Source organism: Gossypium hirsutum, chromosome A02 (assembly GCF_007990345.1).
Source record: "Gossypium hirsutum isolate 1008001.06 chromosome A02, Gossypium_hirsutum_v2.1, whole genome shotgun sequence".
Classification (NCBI taxonomy): domain Eukaryota; kingdom Viridiplantae; phylum Streptophyta; class Magnoliopsida; order Malvales; family Malvaceae; genus Gossypium; species Gossypium hirsutum.
This window is the reverse complement of record NC_053425.1, coordinates 17,775,292-17,796,098: the sequence shown is the minus strand read 5'-3', so window position 1 is coordinate 17,796,098 and position 20,807 is coordinate 17,775,292. Positions and strand designations below refer to the sequence as shown.

The 20,807-nt window shown below is 34.4% G+C and overlaps 1 protein-coding gene across 1 annotated transcript; it reads right to left on the bottom strand.

Moving 5' to 3' along the window:
• Positions 1-7,720: 7,720 nt before the first annotated feature.
• Positions 7,721-10,598, bottom strand: LOC121211116 (rho GTPase-activating protein REN1). Its single transcript, XM_041083419.1, has 4 exons — positions 10,497-10,598; positions 9,294-9,446; positions 8,684-8,839; positions 7,721-8,218 (listed from the first exon to the last, which is right to left on the bottom strand). The coding sequence occupies exons 1-4, from the start codon at positions 10,596-10,598 to the stop codon at positions 8,087-8,089; spliced, it is 543 nt and encodes a 180-aa protein (XP_040939353.1). The 3' UTR covers positions 7,721-8,086.
• Positions 10,599-20,807: the final 10,209 nt, after the last annotated feature.

Below are 20,807 nucleotides of genomic sequence, written 5' to 3'. Positions count from 1 at the left end.
TCCTCCATATTCGTTCAAAACAACTATGGTGTGCGCAACTATCCTCTACCCAGTCCATCTGTCACTACCACTTTTGCCTTGGTCTCTGGTAGGTTCAAGACTATGTGTCTGGGACACGTTAATCCTCTTCGGACAATCCCTCGACAAGTGCTCCTTTAAACCATGCCAAAAATGACTGCCTCTGGATGTACCAACGTCCAGAATGTGAATATTGCAACTAAAGATATAGATTTGAAGCGGTGTTCGCAAGTATACGGGTCAAGTTGTAATATAGTTTGTTTACAACGAAACACTTGGTAAGTATTCTAAGGATCATACCTAAAGGATTACAATTTGGGGAAAACTATTATCAAGCCAATTACGGGAAATAATTACTAATATACTCGAGTCACAAATTAGTAGTGTTAATTAAGAATCAAGATGATAATAATAATAATAAGACACTAAATAAATTTAACTAAACCTAAATCTATTCCTAGGTTCCTATATTAACTTTTTCTATTCCTTGTTTTGACTACACGAGTTTCTTTTAGCCTAGATTCAATTGTTTTACCTAATTAATTACTAAAGTAGAGTTTTAATCAATCAACTAGTCGATACCCTAGAAGAATCTTTCGATCTTCCATTAGAATAATGAGTCAGCAAGAACTACTTATCTTTTGACCTCACAGTCCAAACCAGTTCGAGGTTAAGGTGTTCACGGATAAGCCATACCAATTTTAGGTTAATTCCTACCTAAATGACTTCCTAAGCTTGTCAGGCCTAGGGTTTGTGTAACACCCCATACCCATAACCCACGCCGGAGCAGAATACGAAGCATTATCTAACTCAATCCCATGCACAAAAACGTTCCCCAAGTCACTGGTCCCATTTTAGAAATTTATCAATTTCTACTTTAAGCTTCTTAATTTGGGTCTACGAGCCCAAAATCGACCATTAAAAACTATTCGGGATTAGCCCGTATCCTTAAACCATCTATAGAAAATTTTACTTTGAAACAAGGCACACGCTCGTGTCCACCACCCATGTGAAATTAATTCTAAATGCACACCTACAGGGGCTTTCACACGGCCTGGCACACACCCGTGTCCTTGGCCCGTGTCCTTCAGACGGCCATGACGCGCCCGTGTCCTAGCCCGTGTGCAAAAACATGGACATTCTATTTCTAACGTCAGCATTCCCAAAATGTCACACCGCCATGGCGCACGCCCGTGTGCTAGGCCGTGTTCATCACAAGGCTGAGACAAACGGCCGTGTCTCTGTTCGTGTGTTTACTATCATGCATACTGACTTGAAATTTTTACGTGTAAGGGACACACGCTCGGACCACACACCCATAGGGCAGGCCGTATGTCACACACGGCCTAGACACATGCCCGTGTGTCTACCCGTGTGGACAATATAAGGTTATTTACCAAGCCTATTTGCCACCTTTACTTACACAACCTACATAATAGCAACTACACCAATACAAGAATAACTTATTTAAATCAATCAGTCATAGTAGACTACATATCAATTAAGCAATTACTCATTCATGAGAGTAACTTCATTTGTATATATCAAAATGAATATTTACCATCATTCAAGCCTTAATACAAAATGAAGGGATTCCAACCCAAGCCAACACATTTGGCTAGTTCTCAATGACACAAAAATTAGTGAAGTCTAAGCCCTATACATGTCATATTCAAAAATGTAAATCAAACTATACTGAATGCTTCGATTGATAGTGTGATCAATATCTCTGACTTTCTTTGGTCCTTGAGCTAGATAGGCGACACTATAAGAAAATGAAAAAGGAAAGGGAGTAAGCATAAAGCTTAGTAAGTTGCATATAAATAAATATGCAATATAACTTTACTAGTCATCAACAAGTATCATAATACACAAGTGGCATAAGCAAAACTTACTCATCAATATTCAATACACCTCATATAGCATATATTGAGCTCACATTTCATACATACCATATAGGTAGCTATACCACTCACAACCTGGTTATACTTCCTTGTTAACTTGAAATCTTACTTTCACCGTTGAACCATTTGAAACATTATTGGATACTCATTTAGCCTCAAACATGGTGTTAGGTGCTGATGCCATGTCCCAGACATGGTCTTACACTGACACATCTCGTAGTCGATGCATATTCCAGACATGTCTTACACCAGCACTCGTCTCAATGCCGATGCCATGTCCTAGTCATGGTCTTACACTAGCTCTCATAATGTGGCCGATGCATGTCCCAGACATGTCTTACGCTAGCTCACACAAGTGACCCAATCGTCATGGCATGAATATCCGATTTATTTCCTAAGGTTCAATTGGGAATTCTACCATCTCTATTCTCATCACATTTTCTCATTCCCACAATCAAGAAATTTATGCTATAATAATTTCAATACAATTCAAATACATATATTATTAATGTAGTTGTACTATTTACATACAACTTACCTCGGATTACAAAATGTTGCGACTAGTCGATTTAGTCTATTTGCTTGGTTTTCCCCCGGTCTAGATTCGGATTTAGTATTTCTTGATCTATAATAAAAAAATACACTTATCTAGGCACTCTACAAATCATAATTGGGCAAAATGACCAATTTGCCCCTAGACTTTTGCAAAATGATCATTTTACCCCTAAGCTCGAAAATCAATTTTTATCGAATTTCTTCACATCTTAAGCCTAGCCGAACCCTTTTTACTCTTATAGCAACTCTAAATTCCCACTATTTCAGACACTTATAATCTATTTTACAACTTATGCAAAATAGTCCTTTTAGGTTTTTTCATGCAAACACCTTTCACAAAAGTTGTATATAATACACCCAAGACTCATTTTCTTTCATAAAAACTCAGCAAACATTGCAAATCCTTTCATGGAAAGAGCCTAAACTCTTAATCATTTTGCAAAAATAGTACCCTCATTAGAAAGCTTATGCTTCACGGGTCTCAAAAATGCAAAAATCATCAACAAAGGGCATGGAAATCACTTACTTGTGAGTCAAATAAGTAGTTGAAATTTCAAGCTCCCGAAGCCCTATTTTTTTTGGTAAAATCGGTGAATAAGGAGAGGTGAAAGAGATGATATCATTCTTTGATTATTTTATTTCTACTTTAGTCAAAATAAGCCACCTAACTTACCAAACTTTGAATATTTGACCACATTTGTCTCCTATGGCCGGCCATGCCTCCTAAAGGATCTAATTTCCCTTTAAAGACCCTTAATTTAGGTTCTCTAGCTATTTGGCACTTTTAGCTATCAAAATAGGACTTTTGCATTTTATGCGATTTAGTCCTTTTTTCACAATTGGGCTCACAAACGTCACAATTAACTCACCAAATTTTTCATGTACTTTTAAAACATGCTATAACATCTAAATAATTATAAAATAATTTATTAGACTCCGAATTTTTGGTCTTGAGACCATTATTCCAACTAGGCCCTAAATCGGGTTGTTATAGTTTGTTTCATGTTCTTCCTTTCCCAAACAACTGATCCGCTAAGAAACTCTATCATTCAAACAATTAATTAAGTTAAAGCAATTGAATCATGCAAAATATATAAAAAGTACAAATTGATTCTAATCTTTACGCAAACATTCATCTAACAATGTTAAAGAAAGAAATATAAAGAAAAGAATAAGGAAAAGAGTTGTTCATGGATTTATCGATGAAAGTGTTGTTTTGGAACAATCTCCCCTCGTGAAAATCTCACTTTGGAATAGGATCTTTCGATTACAAGAACATAAAATAACCTAAGTAAAAAACTAAGAATGAAAGAAAAACCTAAGAATCAAAACCCCGAAATTGTGTATTTAACTTATTACAATGGCCTGTATATAGGCTAAACTCGAGATATTAAAGTGCCTAAATTATCCTTGAAGTCCTTAGAGTTCGACTAGGACAAATACACCTAATTTCCCTCCAAAACGTAATGCAGGAGTTTTTGGGCTACGCAGGGGGTTGGTTACAACGCAGGCCTGCAGTTTTGCAACATTAAAGTCCGATGTCGCCACACCAAAGGCAATTTTTCTCCAAAACTTGATTTTAGCTTCTATCTTCGATGTTGAGACATCAGTATCTTGATGTCACGGCATAGGCATCAGTTTTGGCCCAAATAAGCATCTTTAGCTCCTAACTTGACCTACAAGACCATATAACCTTATTTAGATATATAAAATGTAATAAAAACTACTATAAAATATAAATTACTAGTTTAAGTATGACAACCTAAATATATACTAAAATGCTTTGATTTACTATTAAACAAGCTATAATTATGTGTAATAAGGGATGTAAATAATAGTATGATTTATGGCAGATTAGAAAACAAGCTCTAGTTCTCTTCTAACACTCTCTCGATTGTTTACAACCACAATACTCGCACATCAGCCAAACAGATGGAAACCCTAAAGTAACCATTATTGTACTCTGTGGATAAGACTGGCTTGACTAGAACTCGTGTCATGTACTCCTATTAGACTTCTGCAATTCTCAGCTCCGCTTATCCGGTCGTTCCGAATCACTCGATTGGTCAAAGCCCCTTTTCTTAGACTTAGTCATATCCGGTCTCAGTGGCTCATTTAGAACTTCCTCTACAACTTTAGCCTTCTCCACCATTTCATCGAAGGCTTCAGCACTATGTGCAACCAAGTACACACGAATATCCTGAATCAATTTGAATCGGAACCTCTTACATCTATCTCGTTTAAAGTGGACCATTTCTAAAGCATATTGGCTGAGCCGCAAAAATTCTGACTCATACTCCGTCACAGTCAAACTACCCTAAACTAGATATAAAAACTCCCTCTTTCTTACATCCATATACTGCTCATCTAGATACTTCTTCCTGAATGCCTTTTGAAAATAGTCTCATGTCAAATGATCGGGAATAGCTCCCCTCTTGATAGTGCACTACCATCAATAAGCTTCACCTTTTAACAAAATACGATGCAACCCAGATTCTCTTCATCTAAGCAATCCATTTACTCAAGGATCCTCTCCACACTTTCAACCAATACTCGGTGATGGTCGAATCAGCTCTTTTCACTCCTCTAAATTCGTGTCCACCCAAAGCATATGATGCTCAAGTGGCAATCCCTGATGAGCAGGTGTAGGATTACCACCCGCAATACGCTGAAAGGCTCCCATCATAGCATATACTAAAGGCTCCATACCCACCTCTGGTGCAGAATAACTTGGAGGAGTGGGTACATTCGCATTAACTCTAATACACCTAGAAGGCATATCGACTGTACTATAGCTTTTAAAAGAAAACAAACAACACAAATGAGTGAGAAATGTCAAGCGATCCAAGGCAAATTCCTACAAAATAAAATATTTAACAGATGGCAATATGCTCTCGGTCCTACCTCAAGATAAGCAATTCAACAAGGGTATCATAGTCCAACGCTTAAAAAAATCTCGATTTTGCTTTTAAAATCAAATCATCATTTTAATTTTCAAAAATTTTTGAAAACTCAAGAGTTAGTAATCCTTGGCCAACCTATTTTTTCAAACCTAGTGTTGCCGCCTTAGTTTTTGTAAACTTGCCTTTGCCACCCTAGTTTTTGTAAACTTGACTCTAATATCACTAAATGTGGTGCCCAAACCTAACCAGGATGATCCCACCAACACCTAAATTTTGAACGTCACATCAGCCATCGAAGTGACTCTCCATAGTGGTCAACCAACACACCGCAATCCAACCATCAAACCAATTTAAAACATGCTTAAATAAGTACTTTTTAATAAAACAATCTTAAAACATGCTTCGATGATCATAATTCAACGAAAAAGGACTTGGGGTAAAATCATTATTTTTACACAACGTAAACGTTAAATATGTAAATCATAAATTTGGACCAACCTATGTCCTGAGCATTTTATTTTAAAGCATTTGTGAAAAATTTGATGCAAAACGATATTTAAAGCTCACTTAATTCCAAAACAAAATTTAAGGACTAAATCATAATATTTCTAAAATATCCGACAAAGTCATTTTAAGAAATTAAAGCTGCCCTACTGAAACTCAAGGGATGAAATTAAGATATGAAAACAACTCATTTGTAAGTAATTTTATTTTTATATAAAAATTAACTTAAGTCAAACTTAATATTATTATATTAATAATATATTTTTATTTTTATTTTTAAAAATATTTAAAATTAATAAAATATTATAATTTTCAGTATTATTAAACATACATATTTAATTATTTATATCTAACCATATAATAAATTATTTAATATTTTAATTTTGTTTTAATAATAAATTTTAAAAATGATAATTTTAAATAATATTCTTCATATATTATTGAAAAATTTTCAATATTAATATTTTAATAATAAATATATATTACAATTATAAATACATTAATAATAAATGTTTTGTAATATAAATGTTAAAATATGTTATAAGCCTATGTACTCTTCACAAATTTGGAATTTAGTCCATGTAATTTTATCTTAAAAGATTTATCCCCTCTACTTTTTAGATTTGAAAATCAAATCCAATTGTTAGTATTGTTAAAAAATTTTATCAATTTTTTATGTCATATTTTTAAATAAAAAATACTCGGTATCCATGTAACTAAAAAAATAATGTTATAATGAACATGAATTTAACAAATATTTTTAATAATGCTAACAACTGAATTAAAAAGTAGAACTAGCCCAAAAATAAAAGTAGATGGACTAAATTTCAAATTTACGAAGAGTACAATGACTTATAACATATTTTAACCTAGTATAAAAATATGAATCTTTTAATTACATGAATATTTGAACCTAGTATAAAAATATGAATATTTCAACCTAGTATAAAAATATGAATATTTCAAATTATGCTTAGCTTCATTTATCCCTTACAACTCTAATGTGTCAATATATACTCTCACATATATAATATATGTAATTTAAATTAAACATTATTTATTATTTAAATTTATATATGACATTGATTATTACAAAATGTTGTGCTATAAAAAATTTTATTCAAATACATTTATGTCATGTTTATTTTACGAAGAACAATATAAAATACAAATTTATAGAAATAAAATAAACTTAGTTAAACAATGAAAAATTAAGAGAATCTTAAATGTTGTTTATTTAATTGAAAACAGCTTTTATTAAATATTTTTAAAAAAATCTGTCAAATAATAAAATATATTTTACAAAAATTCTTTCAAAAAATATTAATTTTTTTAAAAAAATAAATTATTTTTCAAAAATTATTTTACGAAAATCGAAATAAAATTCGCAAGGAGATAAATAAACTGTTTCAGTGCGTTTGTGATGTTTTTGTGTGTAATCTCACTGAAGCAACTTGTTTGTATAATCAAGGTGGTATCTTTTTCACTGGACCTTAAACGTCCAGCCAATTTTTTGGTGCTGCGTTTTGCAGCTTAAATACCATTTTGTCCACTTATAATTTTCGACTTCTATGGTTTTAAATTTTCTAGTCTTTTTCATTGATTTTTTAATTATTTTTAAAAAAGTTAATATGAATATGAGATGTGGTATTTGAATACTTAATTATATAAAAGTTATGGAATGAGTATAGATATAAAATAAAATATATAACTATATATAAAGTACTATTAATTGAATAATTGCAATTAAATACGTGATTAATTTGATCTAAAATAATATGATAAAATTTTATGAAATAAAATTAAATTTTTACCTATTTTTAATTTCATAAAAATAAAATAATTTAAAACTTATTTTATATATCATTTTTAACCTTCTTTAATAATCATTTTCATTTCTTATTTTACAGTTTTAATTATGTTTAAATCTAAATACACACCCCATCTTCTCATTATTACAGTAATTAATCTCACCAGTGATTCAAAGAAGGCCTAATCTTCTAAGTCTTGAGCTTTTTCTGCACTGCAGAACACCATGGCCTTCTGATTTAAATATTTTTAGATCTCCAGTTTGATTCTGATTTCCTTCTTATCCAAACCCTTCGTTTGGATTGTAGAGTTATTTGCAAATATCTGGTGCAATAGCTTTCTCTTCATTTTGAACTTCTTGAAGAGGTTGCGGTCCTTCGGCTTTACCCGGGCTTAGAACAGATTGAATTGAACCTTGGCCTTCACTGAACCTAGCATTTCCTTTGCAATCTGGCTTTGTCTCTCTCTCATAAAATTGAGCCGTGCTGTCAGCTTTGTCAGTGCCGAATTTGTGGAATTCGCTACCTGAACAACAATATTAGCTTTTAAACACACTAAATAGGGACGAATGAATATGACCCCAAAGTATCATGGTGTTACAAGGGAAAAAAAAAAGAGAGAAAATTCAACATCGCAAAATCACAAAGGAAAGCGAAGGAATGAGGTTCAGCTATAGCATCTGTATCCTCTGGAAAATACCCGAAGAATTACATTGTCGCCATTTTAGTTTGTTGTTCTAGTTTCTAAAATATAGAAGAGGAAAAAATTAAGAATATCGTATAGTAATCTTTAACATATTGTACTCAAATCTTAACACAGCTTAATTACATTTATTGCTTTACTAATGGAATGATAAAACAAACATATTCTCTAAGATGAAGAGAGAACATGGTAATTAAATCTAGAATCAAGAGAACTTTGGTTGGTGATGGATTCAAATTCTAGAGAACTAACTGCATCAGAATTCTGTAAGAATAGAATAGAACATACCTCACCCTCCGTACAAGACTTCTTCGCACTACTTGAAGCAAGGGGCTTCCTTGCAACTGTCTCTGTTGCGTGCATATGATTGGCGTCCTGTTTATTTTCCAAATATGGTTCTTGCTTCTTCTCATTATCACACTCTAATTTGTCTGCATTTTTATCCTGTTAAATCAGAATCCTGGTTCCTTTAGTTCAATTAAAACAAATCACATCCACAGATGCCTAAGAGATTACATTAAGATAATTTCATTATTTCAAATGTAGCCTAAGCTTATGTTTGAACTTGAGTACAAAGCATTTGATGACATCACTTAGCAAAAATTAAGACGACTATTTATAATTTAGAGATCAAAAATTAAGAATACTAAATCGTAATCTTTAATATATTATACCCTAATCCAAACAAAAATTGAGAATATCATATTGTAATATTTAATATATTGTACTCTAATCCTAATATATCTAGCTATATTTATTACCCTGTCTGATAAAACAAACATGTTCTCTAAGATGAAGAGTGAACATGGTAATTTAATCTTAGAATCAAAGAAACTTTTATTCAAATTATAGAGTTTGATACGATATGGTGTCCGTGTTAAGACACAATAGAACATACCTCACCCTTCGTAGCAGATTTCTCTCCGTTACTAGAAGCAAGGGGCTCCCTTGAAATTGTCTCTACTGCATGCATACGGTTGTTCTGTTTATTTGCCGAAGACGGTTCTTGCTTCTTCTCATTCTCGCACTCTACTTTGTCCACATTTTTGTCCTGTTAAATTAGAATACTAATTTGATTAATTCCATTAAAACAAATCACATCAATAGCTGCCTAAGAGATTATATTAGGGTTATTTCATTATTCAAATGTAGCCAAAGCTTAAGTCTAAACTTGAGCACTGAAAAAGGAAAGCCTTGAGTACCAGCATAATTTGATGGAATCATTTAACAGTCAAAATACAGTGTCCTGAGTAAATTAGCAATAAAAAAGTGCTCAATATGCTAACCTCTCATTGAAAAAGAACATAACAAAAAACAAAAGACTAAGCGAGAAAGAGAGGAGAACACGCTGAAATGGGTTCAAATCAAGCACAACTTTGATTGAAAAGAAACCCAGCCAACTTGGGAAAGCTTCAAATCATCCGTACATAAATATAGTGTCTTTCTCTATATTGCTCTGAATTTTTATTTTTACTTTTGAAGATATTTGTATGTGAAACATATTTACACAGGTATATAAAGATATAACACTATTAGACAATGTAAGTGAAAATAATTCTGAAATTCCTATTCATCTACCTTTACACGTGGTATTATATAAGCGATTACAAAAGGGAAAAATAGGAAGCTAAATCATAATCAAATAATTTCCTAATAAAATCTCTCAATTTAAGGGATTTCAAACTAATGTTCTTAATCTACTTACAGCTTATCTGCACTTTGACAATGAGGTAGTTTTCTTAATTAATCACTGTGAATTCGCTAAAGAATTAATGAATTACTTGGATTATTTATATTTTGGGAATGAGAATATTTCTCGTACGTATGAGGTGTGTCAGGCATTTTATCGTCTAGAAAAGTAAGACAAGTCTCTCATAGCTTATTTTATGGATTTCAAAAGTGTATAAAGAACTCGATGTTTTATTACCATTTAGTTCAGACGTGAAAGTGCAACAAATCTAGTGGGAGCAAATGACAATTATGAGTTTTCTCTTTGGTCTTCTTTCAAAATTCGAGGCTACCAAATCTCATATTCCCTTGGGTTCTAAAGTTTCGTCATTATAAGATGCTTTCACGAGAATATTGTGGACTAAAAACTCACATTCTGTTCAGACTTATAATAGTGCACTGGTGATTGGTGGTAATAAGACCCAAGGAACAAACCGTCGTGACAAGGGTGGTGATAGTTGTAGTCAGGAGACATGGGGGTATCCAAATCTCTTCTCCACCTTTCAACTACATACAAATACTCCTAACCTTTAAACTACATGCAAATACTCCTAACTTGTTTTAGCATATGGGTCAACCTTTCGTGTCCTTGGATCTGAAACTATTAATCTTACGTCATCTATTTCTCTAAACTTTTTGTTAAACCTATCTGATTTCTTTTTTTACCTATTGCCTGTTAGTAAGCTTACTCGTGCTCTAAATTGCTCTGTCTCATTTTTTCTCGATCATTGTCTTTTTCAAGATATTACAACAAAGCTGATTATTGGTAGGGGTCGTGAGTCTGGAGGTCTTTATGTTCTTGATACACAAGTGCCAAGATCTGTTGCTTGATCTAGAAAGCAGTCTACTTTTGAGGTACATTGCCAGTTAAGCCATCCATCCTTTGAAAAATTTGTCCTTAGTTTCAAGGCTTAACATTATTAGATTATGAGCCATGTCAATTTGCTAAGCACCATCGTCTTTCTTCGTTTCTTAGTCAATAAAAGAGTGAGTTTATTTTTAAGTTAATCCATTATGATGTTTGAAGTCCATGTCTTATTATTTCAAAATTTGAGTTTCGTTATTTTATTACTTTTGTGGACAATTATTCACATGTGACGTGATTATATTTAATGAAAAATCGTTTTGAGTTATTTTCTATATTATGTTCCTTTTATACTAAAATTAAATATTAATTTAATGTTTTTGTTCGCATTTAACGAAGTGACAATGCAACAGAATTTTTTTCTAATGCCTTTATATCTTATATGACTCAAAATAGTATTATTCATCAATCTTAATATGCTAATACTCCTCAGAACAGAGTGGTAGAAGGAAAAGATGGGGTTCTTGAAGTAGCCAAAGCCCTTCTTTTTCAAATGAGTGTTCCAAAACACTTTTAAGATGATATGGTTTCAACAACTTATTTCTTTATTAACTGTATGCCATCTTTTGTACTCAATATTGGTATTCCCTATTGTAATCTCTTTCCTTCTAAACCTCTCTTTCCTATTGAGCCTAAAATACTTGGTAACACTTGCTTTGTTGGTGATGTTAATCCATAAGTCACAAAATTGGACCTAAAGTCTCTTAGTTATGTATTTCTTGGTTATTGTCAACTTTGGAAGGGTTATTCCCCTAATCTTAATCAATATCTTATGTCTATTGATTTTACCTTTCTTAAAAATACACCACTTTTTCCTTTATCGCTTGTTTATAGTAGTTCTCCATATGATGATGATATGTTAGTTTATACTATGAACCATCTAATAAGTTTTCTAGAAACAAATATATCAGATCAAACAACTTGACCACAAATTATTCATTTTTATTCAATACAACAAGGTCCTTCAAATGCATGTCCTTTACCAGTCTCCTCGACGAAAGATCCTACCTTTAGTCAGTTTGATCCTAGTATTAATCTTCTCATTGCCCTTAAAAAAAGTAAACAACAATGTACTTGTCCCATTTCATCATTTGTTTCTTATGACCATTTTTCACTTATAGCTAGCTCTTTTATTGCATCTTAAGATATTATTTCGATTTTTAAAACTATTAGGGAGGCTTTATCCCATCCTGGTTTTTCGTGATGCAATGATAGAGGAAATGACTACTTTAGCTGGTGGATTTGCATGTTTGTAAAAAGACTATTGGTGTAAATGGATCTTTATCGACAAAGTTAATCTTGATGGATTCATGCACAACTAAAAGCTTATCTTGTTGGTAAATGACATGCTTAGACTTATGGTGTTAATTATTCTGGTACTTTTTTCTCTAGTAGCTAAGCTGGCTTCAGTTCGATTGTTTATATCTATGGCGACTATATATGAATGGCCTTTACAGCAGCTTGATATAAAGAATTCCTTTTTATATGGGGATTTTCAGGAGGAAGTCTACATGGAGCAACTACACGGGCTTGTTGCTTAGGAAGAGAGTGAGAAGGTTTGTCGTCTTTCAGAATCTATGTATGGTTCAAGATTTTGGTTTACAGAAAAATAATTTTGATCACTCAATTATTTACAAACTTTTAGAGACAAGCATGATTTTGTTAGTAGTTTATGTTGATGATATTGTTCTTACTGGGAGTGATGATGCCAACATTTTGACTTTGAAATCTTTCTTTCATACTTAGTTTCAAACAAAAGACTTAAGACACTTGAGGTATTTTCTTGGAATTGAATATACCAAAAGTGTAATGCCCCAATTTTCGGGAATTCTGTGAATGTTGGCATAGGTTTAATTATGTTAGTGGGCCTCTAGAAGGCCCAAGCTTAAGATAGAACCCGGCAATTTTAGTTAATTTTTGTTCCATAAGAAAAAGGGGGTGAAATTATGAAATAGAACCTATGTGAAAATGTTTGAAAATGCTATAGGCTAAATTGAAGTGGCCAAATAAATAGGAGTGCAAAATAGGAGGATTTGCATGACAAACCTCCCATTTTACATGAAGTGGCCAGCCATCATGTTGTTGTAGACAATATGAGCACTTGATATCCATAATTCATGGTACAAATTGATAATGGGTTAGGTAAATGTTCCATGATAATGGATTAGGTAAATATTCCATGATAATAGGTTAGGTAAATGTTCCATGATAATGGTTTAGGTAAATGTTCCATGATGGGCATTTCATGTCTTTTGTATTAAAGAATTAAATGGATGAAATATGAAATTTTATTAAAAGAAAAAGGGGTGAAAAGAACAAAGTTTTGTCCATCTTTGTTCATCATAGCCGAAAGTTAGAGAAGAGAAAGGAGAGGAGAAAGCTCTTGAATGTTCGGTCACTTGGGGAAGAAAATTGAAGGTAAGTTCATGGTAGTTTGCTTCTATCTTGATGTTCATGAGTTCTTCTTGATTCTACCTTAACTCTTGAAGCATATTTTGGTTTTTAGTTGTGTTGTGAGCATTTAGTCATGAATTAAAATGAAGGAAATGGTTGTTTCATGTTCTTTTGATGAAAAATGGAAGATAAGTGAAGTTGAGCCAAACAAATGAGCATGCATGTGCCTTAGATACTAAGGGGAAAAATCAGCTAACATGTTGTGCTTTAAAATGATGAAATGGAGATTATACTTAAGTAAAATCATATATATGTGATGATTGATTGGTGATATACATGTTTAAATAACAAGCATGCAAGTTAGGTGTGAAAGAGTGATTTGGTAATAAATCTGCTTGGGACAGCAGTAGTAACGTGACTTTGGAAAATCACCATAAATTGTGGGAGATGAGTTATAAGATGCATAAATTATGTAATTAAAGCTTAATGAGTCTAGTTTCAAATGGAATAAATGAGAACATATTTTGAATTCTGTACAATGATAAATTTGATTCGTAATAAAGAGTGGTCAGATTAGTCAAACAGTGAAACATGGGAAACTTTAAGAAAAATCTGGTATTGATTGGCCATACCAAAAATACTAAAAATTTTATGGATAGAATATATATGTGTCTATTTTCAGGGAAAATTAACGGCACTTGATTTGGAGTTTCGTAGCTCCAGTTATAAATAATTTAATGACTATTGCTCAGGAAGACAACTTGCAGTGAAATTATGATTATGTGGTAAACATTGACAAAAATTTGTTAATGAGTTGCTTATTGTTTTCTTATAAGCTTACTATGATCTGTAGGTGTGGTTGGCCGAATATTGTAAGGGGTTAAAATGTAGTTTGTATTTGAATAGTTAGATTAACGTGTTAGTAATACAATTGTAAGCGGTTCGTGTGTGGATCTCGTCAGCATATCGTTGCAAACAGGTGTGTAACTAACACCCTCTTTCTTAGTCTGGATCGGCAAAAGTCGAAAAGCCGAAATGCCGAAAATCGGTATTTTGTAGATTTGCGAGTGTGCGAATGCTCGTGAGGTAAATCGATTAATGTTTTTCGTAAGCTGCAAAATTTGGACTGCAAAGTGCATGATTTCTGTGCCCTCGATATTTTTGGGCTTAATGGGCCAAAATTGGAATGATGGGCCAACGGGCCCAATTCAGTAAGAACCCTCGGTACGTGATTCTATTAGTACGTGAAAAGTAGGAATATGCATGAAAAACCCTAAAATAGATAAATTACTAAAATACCTTTAAAAGTGGAAAATTTACAGTTTTACCCCTAGTAGATAAATTACCGAAATACCCCTAGGGTTAAATTGACCTAAATGCATGTTTGACTGTTGTTATTTATTGCATGCCATGTTGTTATTATCTGATGCATGGGATTGGGATATTGACGGAGGAAGTACTGAAAGTGGCTTGTCCAAATACTGGAGGCTTTGCCTCAATTTATTATTAACTGAGCAGCAAGGCTGCAACTGTGGAGTGTTGGGCTGGGCGGGAAAGCCTCAATTTATTGTTAACTGAGCAGCAAGGCTGCAACTGTAGAGTGTTGGGCTGGGCGGGTTGAGCTATTCCCCACATGGAGTGTAGGGCTGGTACGGGTGGAGTGTAGTGGTTGGTGGGTTGAGTAGTCTCCCCAAATGGGCTTGCATATGTTATTGATGTTGCATGTATTTTGAAATGGGCCTATGGGACATACTGTTATCTAAATAAAGGGCTAAGGCCCAGTTTATTGTAATTTGAAAAAGGCTCTGGTCTAGTACCACTGTTACCTGAATGGGCTTAGGCCCAATAGGCTTGAGCTGACTTGGGCTTTGAATGGGTTTTCCTTACACACTGAGTTTCCCCAAACTCACCCCTTTTATTTTCATCCACGCAGGAAATCCCCAACCATAGTGGGCTTAGAGCTGTGAGGGAATTCGGAGTGGCCACCCGTTCTGAAAGTTTGGTTTTCTTCTGGTGAACTGGACATCCTATTATTTACGTTGTGGTTTGGATTTTTAAATGTAATAAGGCCGCTTAATTATTTTTGATGGTTTTAATATGTATTACTAAGATAGGTATTACTTATTTTAACTGTTGAAATTGGATAACTTTAGGGCGCGTTTTCAAAAAAAAACAACAATTGATTTCAAAATAACACGACAACAAGCAAAGCTTCCGCAATGAAAGTATTTTCCAAAATTAATCACTTTTCCTAAAAATGACTTAATTAAATCGGTTTCCTAGAAATATACATGACGTTAAGGTGTGGCAATGGCGGTGTGCATGTCTAGGATTGGATCTGAAAGGAGCTTGGTACTTAAGTAGTCCGATAGACTCACCTCCTCTTTTCCGGTTTCCTACCGGTGTGCATGTCTAAAAGAGGTTTGCATCTTAAAACTTTCAAATTTCCTATATTAAAGACACTTGATAATCAATTAGGTACCAATTTTCGGGCGTTACGAGGGTGCTAACCCTTCCTCGTACGTAACCGACTCCCGAATCCGTTTTCTCGACTTTCGTAGACCAAAATTAATGTTTTAAAACAAAACATTTTATAAGGTGATCCAATCACACCTAAAAAGATTGGTGGCGACTCCCGTTTTCGTTTTTCTTAAAGTCGATTCCCATTTTCCAAAACTCGATTTAAAAATGGTTTCAACAGCTTGGCGACTCCGCTGGGGAATAATAAGAGAGTCAAGCCGTATAATTGATTACCTTTCTTCTTAATGTCGAAAATTTGAAAAATTTTAAAATTCAATCCTCTTTGCATTACATGTGTTTGTATTATTGCATATGTTATATATTCTGATACGCATTGCATTTGCATGACCGTTGTGGTCACACCCTTAAGTGCGAGTGAGAAATTACACCTTCGTGAGGTTTTCGCCTCCGTGCAGGATAGGGGATCACTTTCGGGATACATCCGTACCTATGGTTTCGTGAGATTTTCATCTCCGTGTAGCCATAGGGAAATGTATTCCCCTGAACTGAACTCGATTCAAAAGAGCCTATAATGGGTGAGGATCGAGGAATCTGCTGGTTCGGGTACCTCAAACTTTAGAATCAAACCACATATAGAAAAACAGTGAGAGCTCAATATAGATAGAATTATACTTAGGTTATCTTTGTGTTAATTAATATCATATGATACTGACTGTTTTCTTTCTTTTGTGCATGTCATTTTGCATTTAAAAGGTATCGATTCACGGTCAGTTTCTAAGTTAGAAAGTTTTATTATGGAGAACGGACTTCTTGATAGAATGGAAACGGACTTCTTGATAGAATGGAGGGCAACGTTAACATCCATAAATGGTCAAAGGAAACGCTGAAGGATACACATCAGAATTATGGGGTTACACTCGCATCAGCGTGGCGCAAAATAATCTCCAGGAGTTAAAGGAAATATGGGATCAATGGAGTAATGAAGCCAAGTAGTTGTTCTACAATAACTAAGGGGACTTGCAGTATTTGCTTGACAGGAGGATAGATGAGCAATTCAAAGTGAGTGTGGGAGTATCGATGGACACTTCTACCATTATAGCATTTCTCTTTCATATGAAGACGGTTGCTATGTGGATGGTAAGGGTATTGGAAGGAAAGTGATTGATAGAGTGCATGAGACCTACAAAAATGAGTTGGATGGAAAGAATTTTGCCTATGATGGTAAAAAAGTCATTTACTATAGGACCGCTACCAAACAACAAGCTTGAGTTTACTGTTGTACTTATCAGAAACAATGGAAATGCAAGCCCCAATAGTCTGGATAGCTCAAGTAAGCGTGAAAAAAAGCAATTAAAGAATACCGTATCATACAAAGACCTTTAGAGATTAGCTATGCTGTGAAGGTACCGAGACAGGATGCTCTGCGTGGGTAGAAATCTGAAAGCTCTCAAGAAACATTGAGCATATAGGATATTATTTTAAGGTAGCACACTGCAGAACGGGATACCTACCTGTTCGCTAATCTATCTCAAAATAATCAGAACAACTTCACAGGTATTGGAAGAGGTGCCCTTAGCTGCACGGATTACCCCACAGGTGAGGTCGTAGCTCAAACTCAGGAGGCAACTAATTATTTACAGACATTGGCGGCACAGGCTGACATATTGAGCACCAATATGAGCTACAATCTGATCGTGGCCAAGAGTTTGTTTTGTTGTTAAAACTTTAGGCATTAGGGCGAAATCGTATTTGTAATCCATTTATATGTAAAGATATTCTTTTTCTAAATAAAGTTTTCTAAATGAGATTGAATCGAGATCGATACCTTTTGCATTCATTTGCATCTTATAGCATTTCATTGCATCATTTGCATTCAAAATTATAAAAAGACCCTAATTAGTTGAAGTTATTATAAAGAGAGAGAAAGAGAGAGAGAGAGAAGAGGGTCACGGTTGAGTGAAAAAGAAGTTGAATGGGAATTAACGACGTTCCCTTACATATCCCCGACTTTTGTGTTAGGAGGGATAGCTTACCTGGAGAAGGGGGTGTTTGGAAATGAAAATCATCCCATCAATGTCATACATGAGGAAGGGAGTGAACAAAGAAACCTTGAGGGCATTCACCCTTACGAACCGGGAAGTTCTTTAAACAATTGGACTACAGAAGAACTTCCTGTAATCTTTAGGAATTTTACGGAGTAATATTCAGAACACTCTTGTTGCTCTAAAGCCTAGGTGTAATGAGATTTCTTTTGAGAAGTGGGCTCATGTTCAGACATTTTTATTTTCAATAAAACATACTTTTATTATTTATCCGAGTAAATATTCTTTTATTCTGATTCTTTTGACCTTTGACATTCTTTTTAAATTTTCATTTCATGTAAATAGTCATTCTTGAATTCATTTATTCCTTGTATATTCTTTTGTGTGCCAATCATAGATCCCTAGATATCAATGACACGGGCAACGATACTACAGATTCAGAGTTCTTTTTAAGTGCGATATGTGTTTAGAGGAATCTCAGTACTTTGAAGGTGACAGAAACTGTGACTTGTTTCTGAATTTGTTGAAAATAACTTTTACCCCATGAAGTGGTGGTAGGAAATATAGCCTTAAAGGAAGGAAAGATTGCGAAATTGGAATTAGCTGAGGAGACAAAACAAGACCTTGTTGAGACTATTATGGGAATTCAAAAATGTGGTCCAAAGACGCATGCAGGAGGATTTGCAATTGCTAGAATAAACATAAGGTTTTGGGGCACTGTTGGTTCACTATGGAAAGGGATCGTATCAGTTGTACAATGAATGCCAAATTTAAAGGAGTCAAGACTTATGGGGCATGTATGTTATGGGCCCGAGCTCGTCAAAAGTTTCAAGCTGACAATGACTTATCTTTGTGGACGTCAACTACTCCATTAAGAGGGGGAGATAGCTTTATATGCCAATATTACAAAGTCAAAAGTCATCCATTTCAAAAAAAAAGATTATATATAACTGCACAATGCCAAAAGTTTGCAGTCTTTTCAAAGATAATGCGTCATACCACAATACAACAAAGGTTGCCAAAAGAAAAGAAAAAGAAGAAAAAAACAAATTACAGAAGATGACCGAGACTGGTAAAAATTGGCATAAGAAACTACCGCCTACTCTCTATGCTTACGCTGGGGAAAACACCTTCAATTCTAGTTGTTTCAAAGGTTCCAACTATCATCCTTGGAATGGGTGCATTGTTTGGCTTTCTTGAGCAGTCTGATGTGTCGTCAATAGCTGCGATGGTTAGCTCCAGGCGGTGGCCATTGATTTCCAACTATGGGGCATCAAGCCGTACACAGTCTCTGAAGCTTAAAATGATATATTCTTTCTTCAAAACTAGTTTCTGACAAAGTGGATGACGGTATCATGAAGGAAGCTCTCTTAGACTTCTATACAAGTTCAGGGAAGAGGAAACCTGGTCAAATCATTATTTTCAGGGATGGGGTTAGCAAGTCTCAATTCAATTAAGTTTTGATCAAGTTATTGAGGCTTGCAAGTTCCTTGACGAGTAGTGGAACCCTAAAGATTGTGGTTATTGTTGTACGAAAACCCATCATACCAAGTTTTTTCAGCAAGGATCTCCTGACAATGTGCTACATGGTACTGTCATTGACAAAAAAGTATGCCATCCAAAGAATAATGATTTCTACCTTGGTACCCATGCTGGAATGATTGGAATCACGAGGCAGACCCACTATCATGTTCTCTTAGACCAAGCTAGGTTTTCAGCTGATGATCTGCAAGAGTTTGTTCATTCTCTATCCTATATGTATCAAAGGAGAACCACAGCCATATTTTTTGTGGCTCCTATTTGCTACGCTCATTTGGCAGCTTCATAGTTGGGGGCAATTTATGAAGATTAGGGATGCTTCAGAAACATCATCGAGTCATGGTGGGATGTATGCTCTGGGAGTAATCTCTGTACCTCAGCTTTTCAGGTTGAAGGATAAAGTCAGCAACTTCATTCTTGTCTGCTGAGAATCATTGAACCATCTTTTTGTAGGGTTTGATAAACAACAGCCAAGACTGCTGCTGGGACAATCCCTTTCTCAGGGGTTTATGAATCAAGATTTTTCCTCCAAGCTTAATGGAGTCAAAAATTGAATACCTCTAGTAAACTTAAATTGAAAGTATTCATCCTAAGCAAATGTACCAAGAATGGATGACACAGACTTATGACAAAGAAGGTTCGTCCAAAAGAAATTCATAAATGAAACCTTGTGCTGAAAGAGATCCTTCCCATGCAAAAGGATGCCGAATTGGGAAGGGCCATATGTTGCGAAGAGGGCTTTCTCTAGAGGTGCACTGATTTTGACAAGAAATGGATAGGAAGAATTTATCTGATCCAGTGAATTCAAACTCGATCAAGGAGTACTTTGTCTGAAGGAGAAGGGAAGCCAAAATGAAAACCCGCAAAGGGCACTTTGGGACTTCTATTTCAAAAAAAAGGAAAAAAGAAAAGAAAAAGATAAAAAAATATATAAAAAGAAAAAAGAGAAAAAAGAAAAAATGGAGAGGCCAAGGTGAAAACCCGCAAAGGGCGCCTTGAGACCAAAGGGGTTTTGAGAAGAAAACTCGAAAGGGCAGCTCAAATTTGGAAAGTCATGCACTGACCTTGCTATACCGGATTCGATGAGAAGTGAAGTATGTTACATATCGAGGCATCAACGAATTACTTTGGATCTTTTAAACACATGTTGAACTCAAAAAAGTCTTCATGGAGCTGGTGTATAGACGCTCAAGCGGCGATATCTAGGGCATCTGATTTTTGTCCTATTTACTATCTTTGGATTCTTTTTCTTCGCAAATATATGTTCTCAGGTTAATCTTTTTGCATTTCTTCCAATAATTTATCCAAATCTAATTATCCTCAGGATTAATTTATTTATCTCTCATTATTCATAAAGCATGTT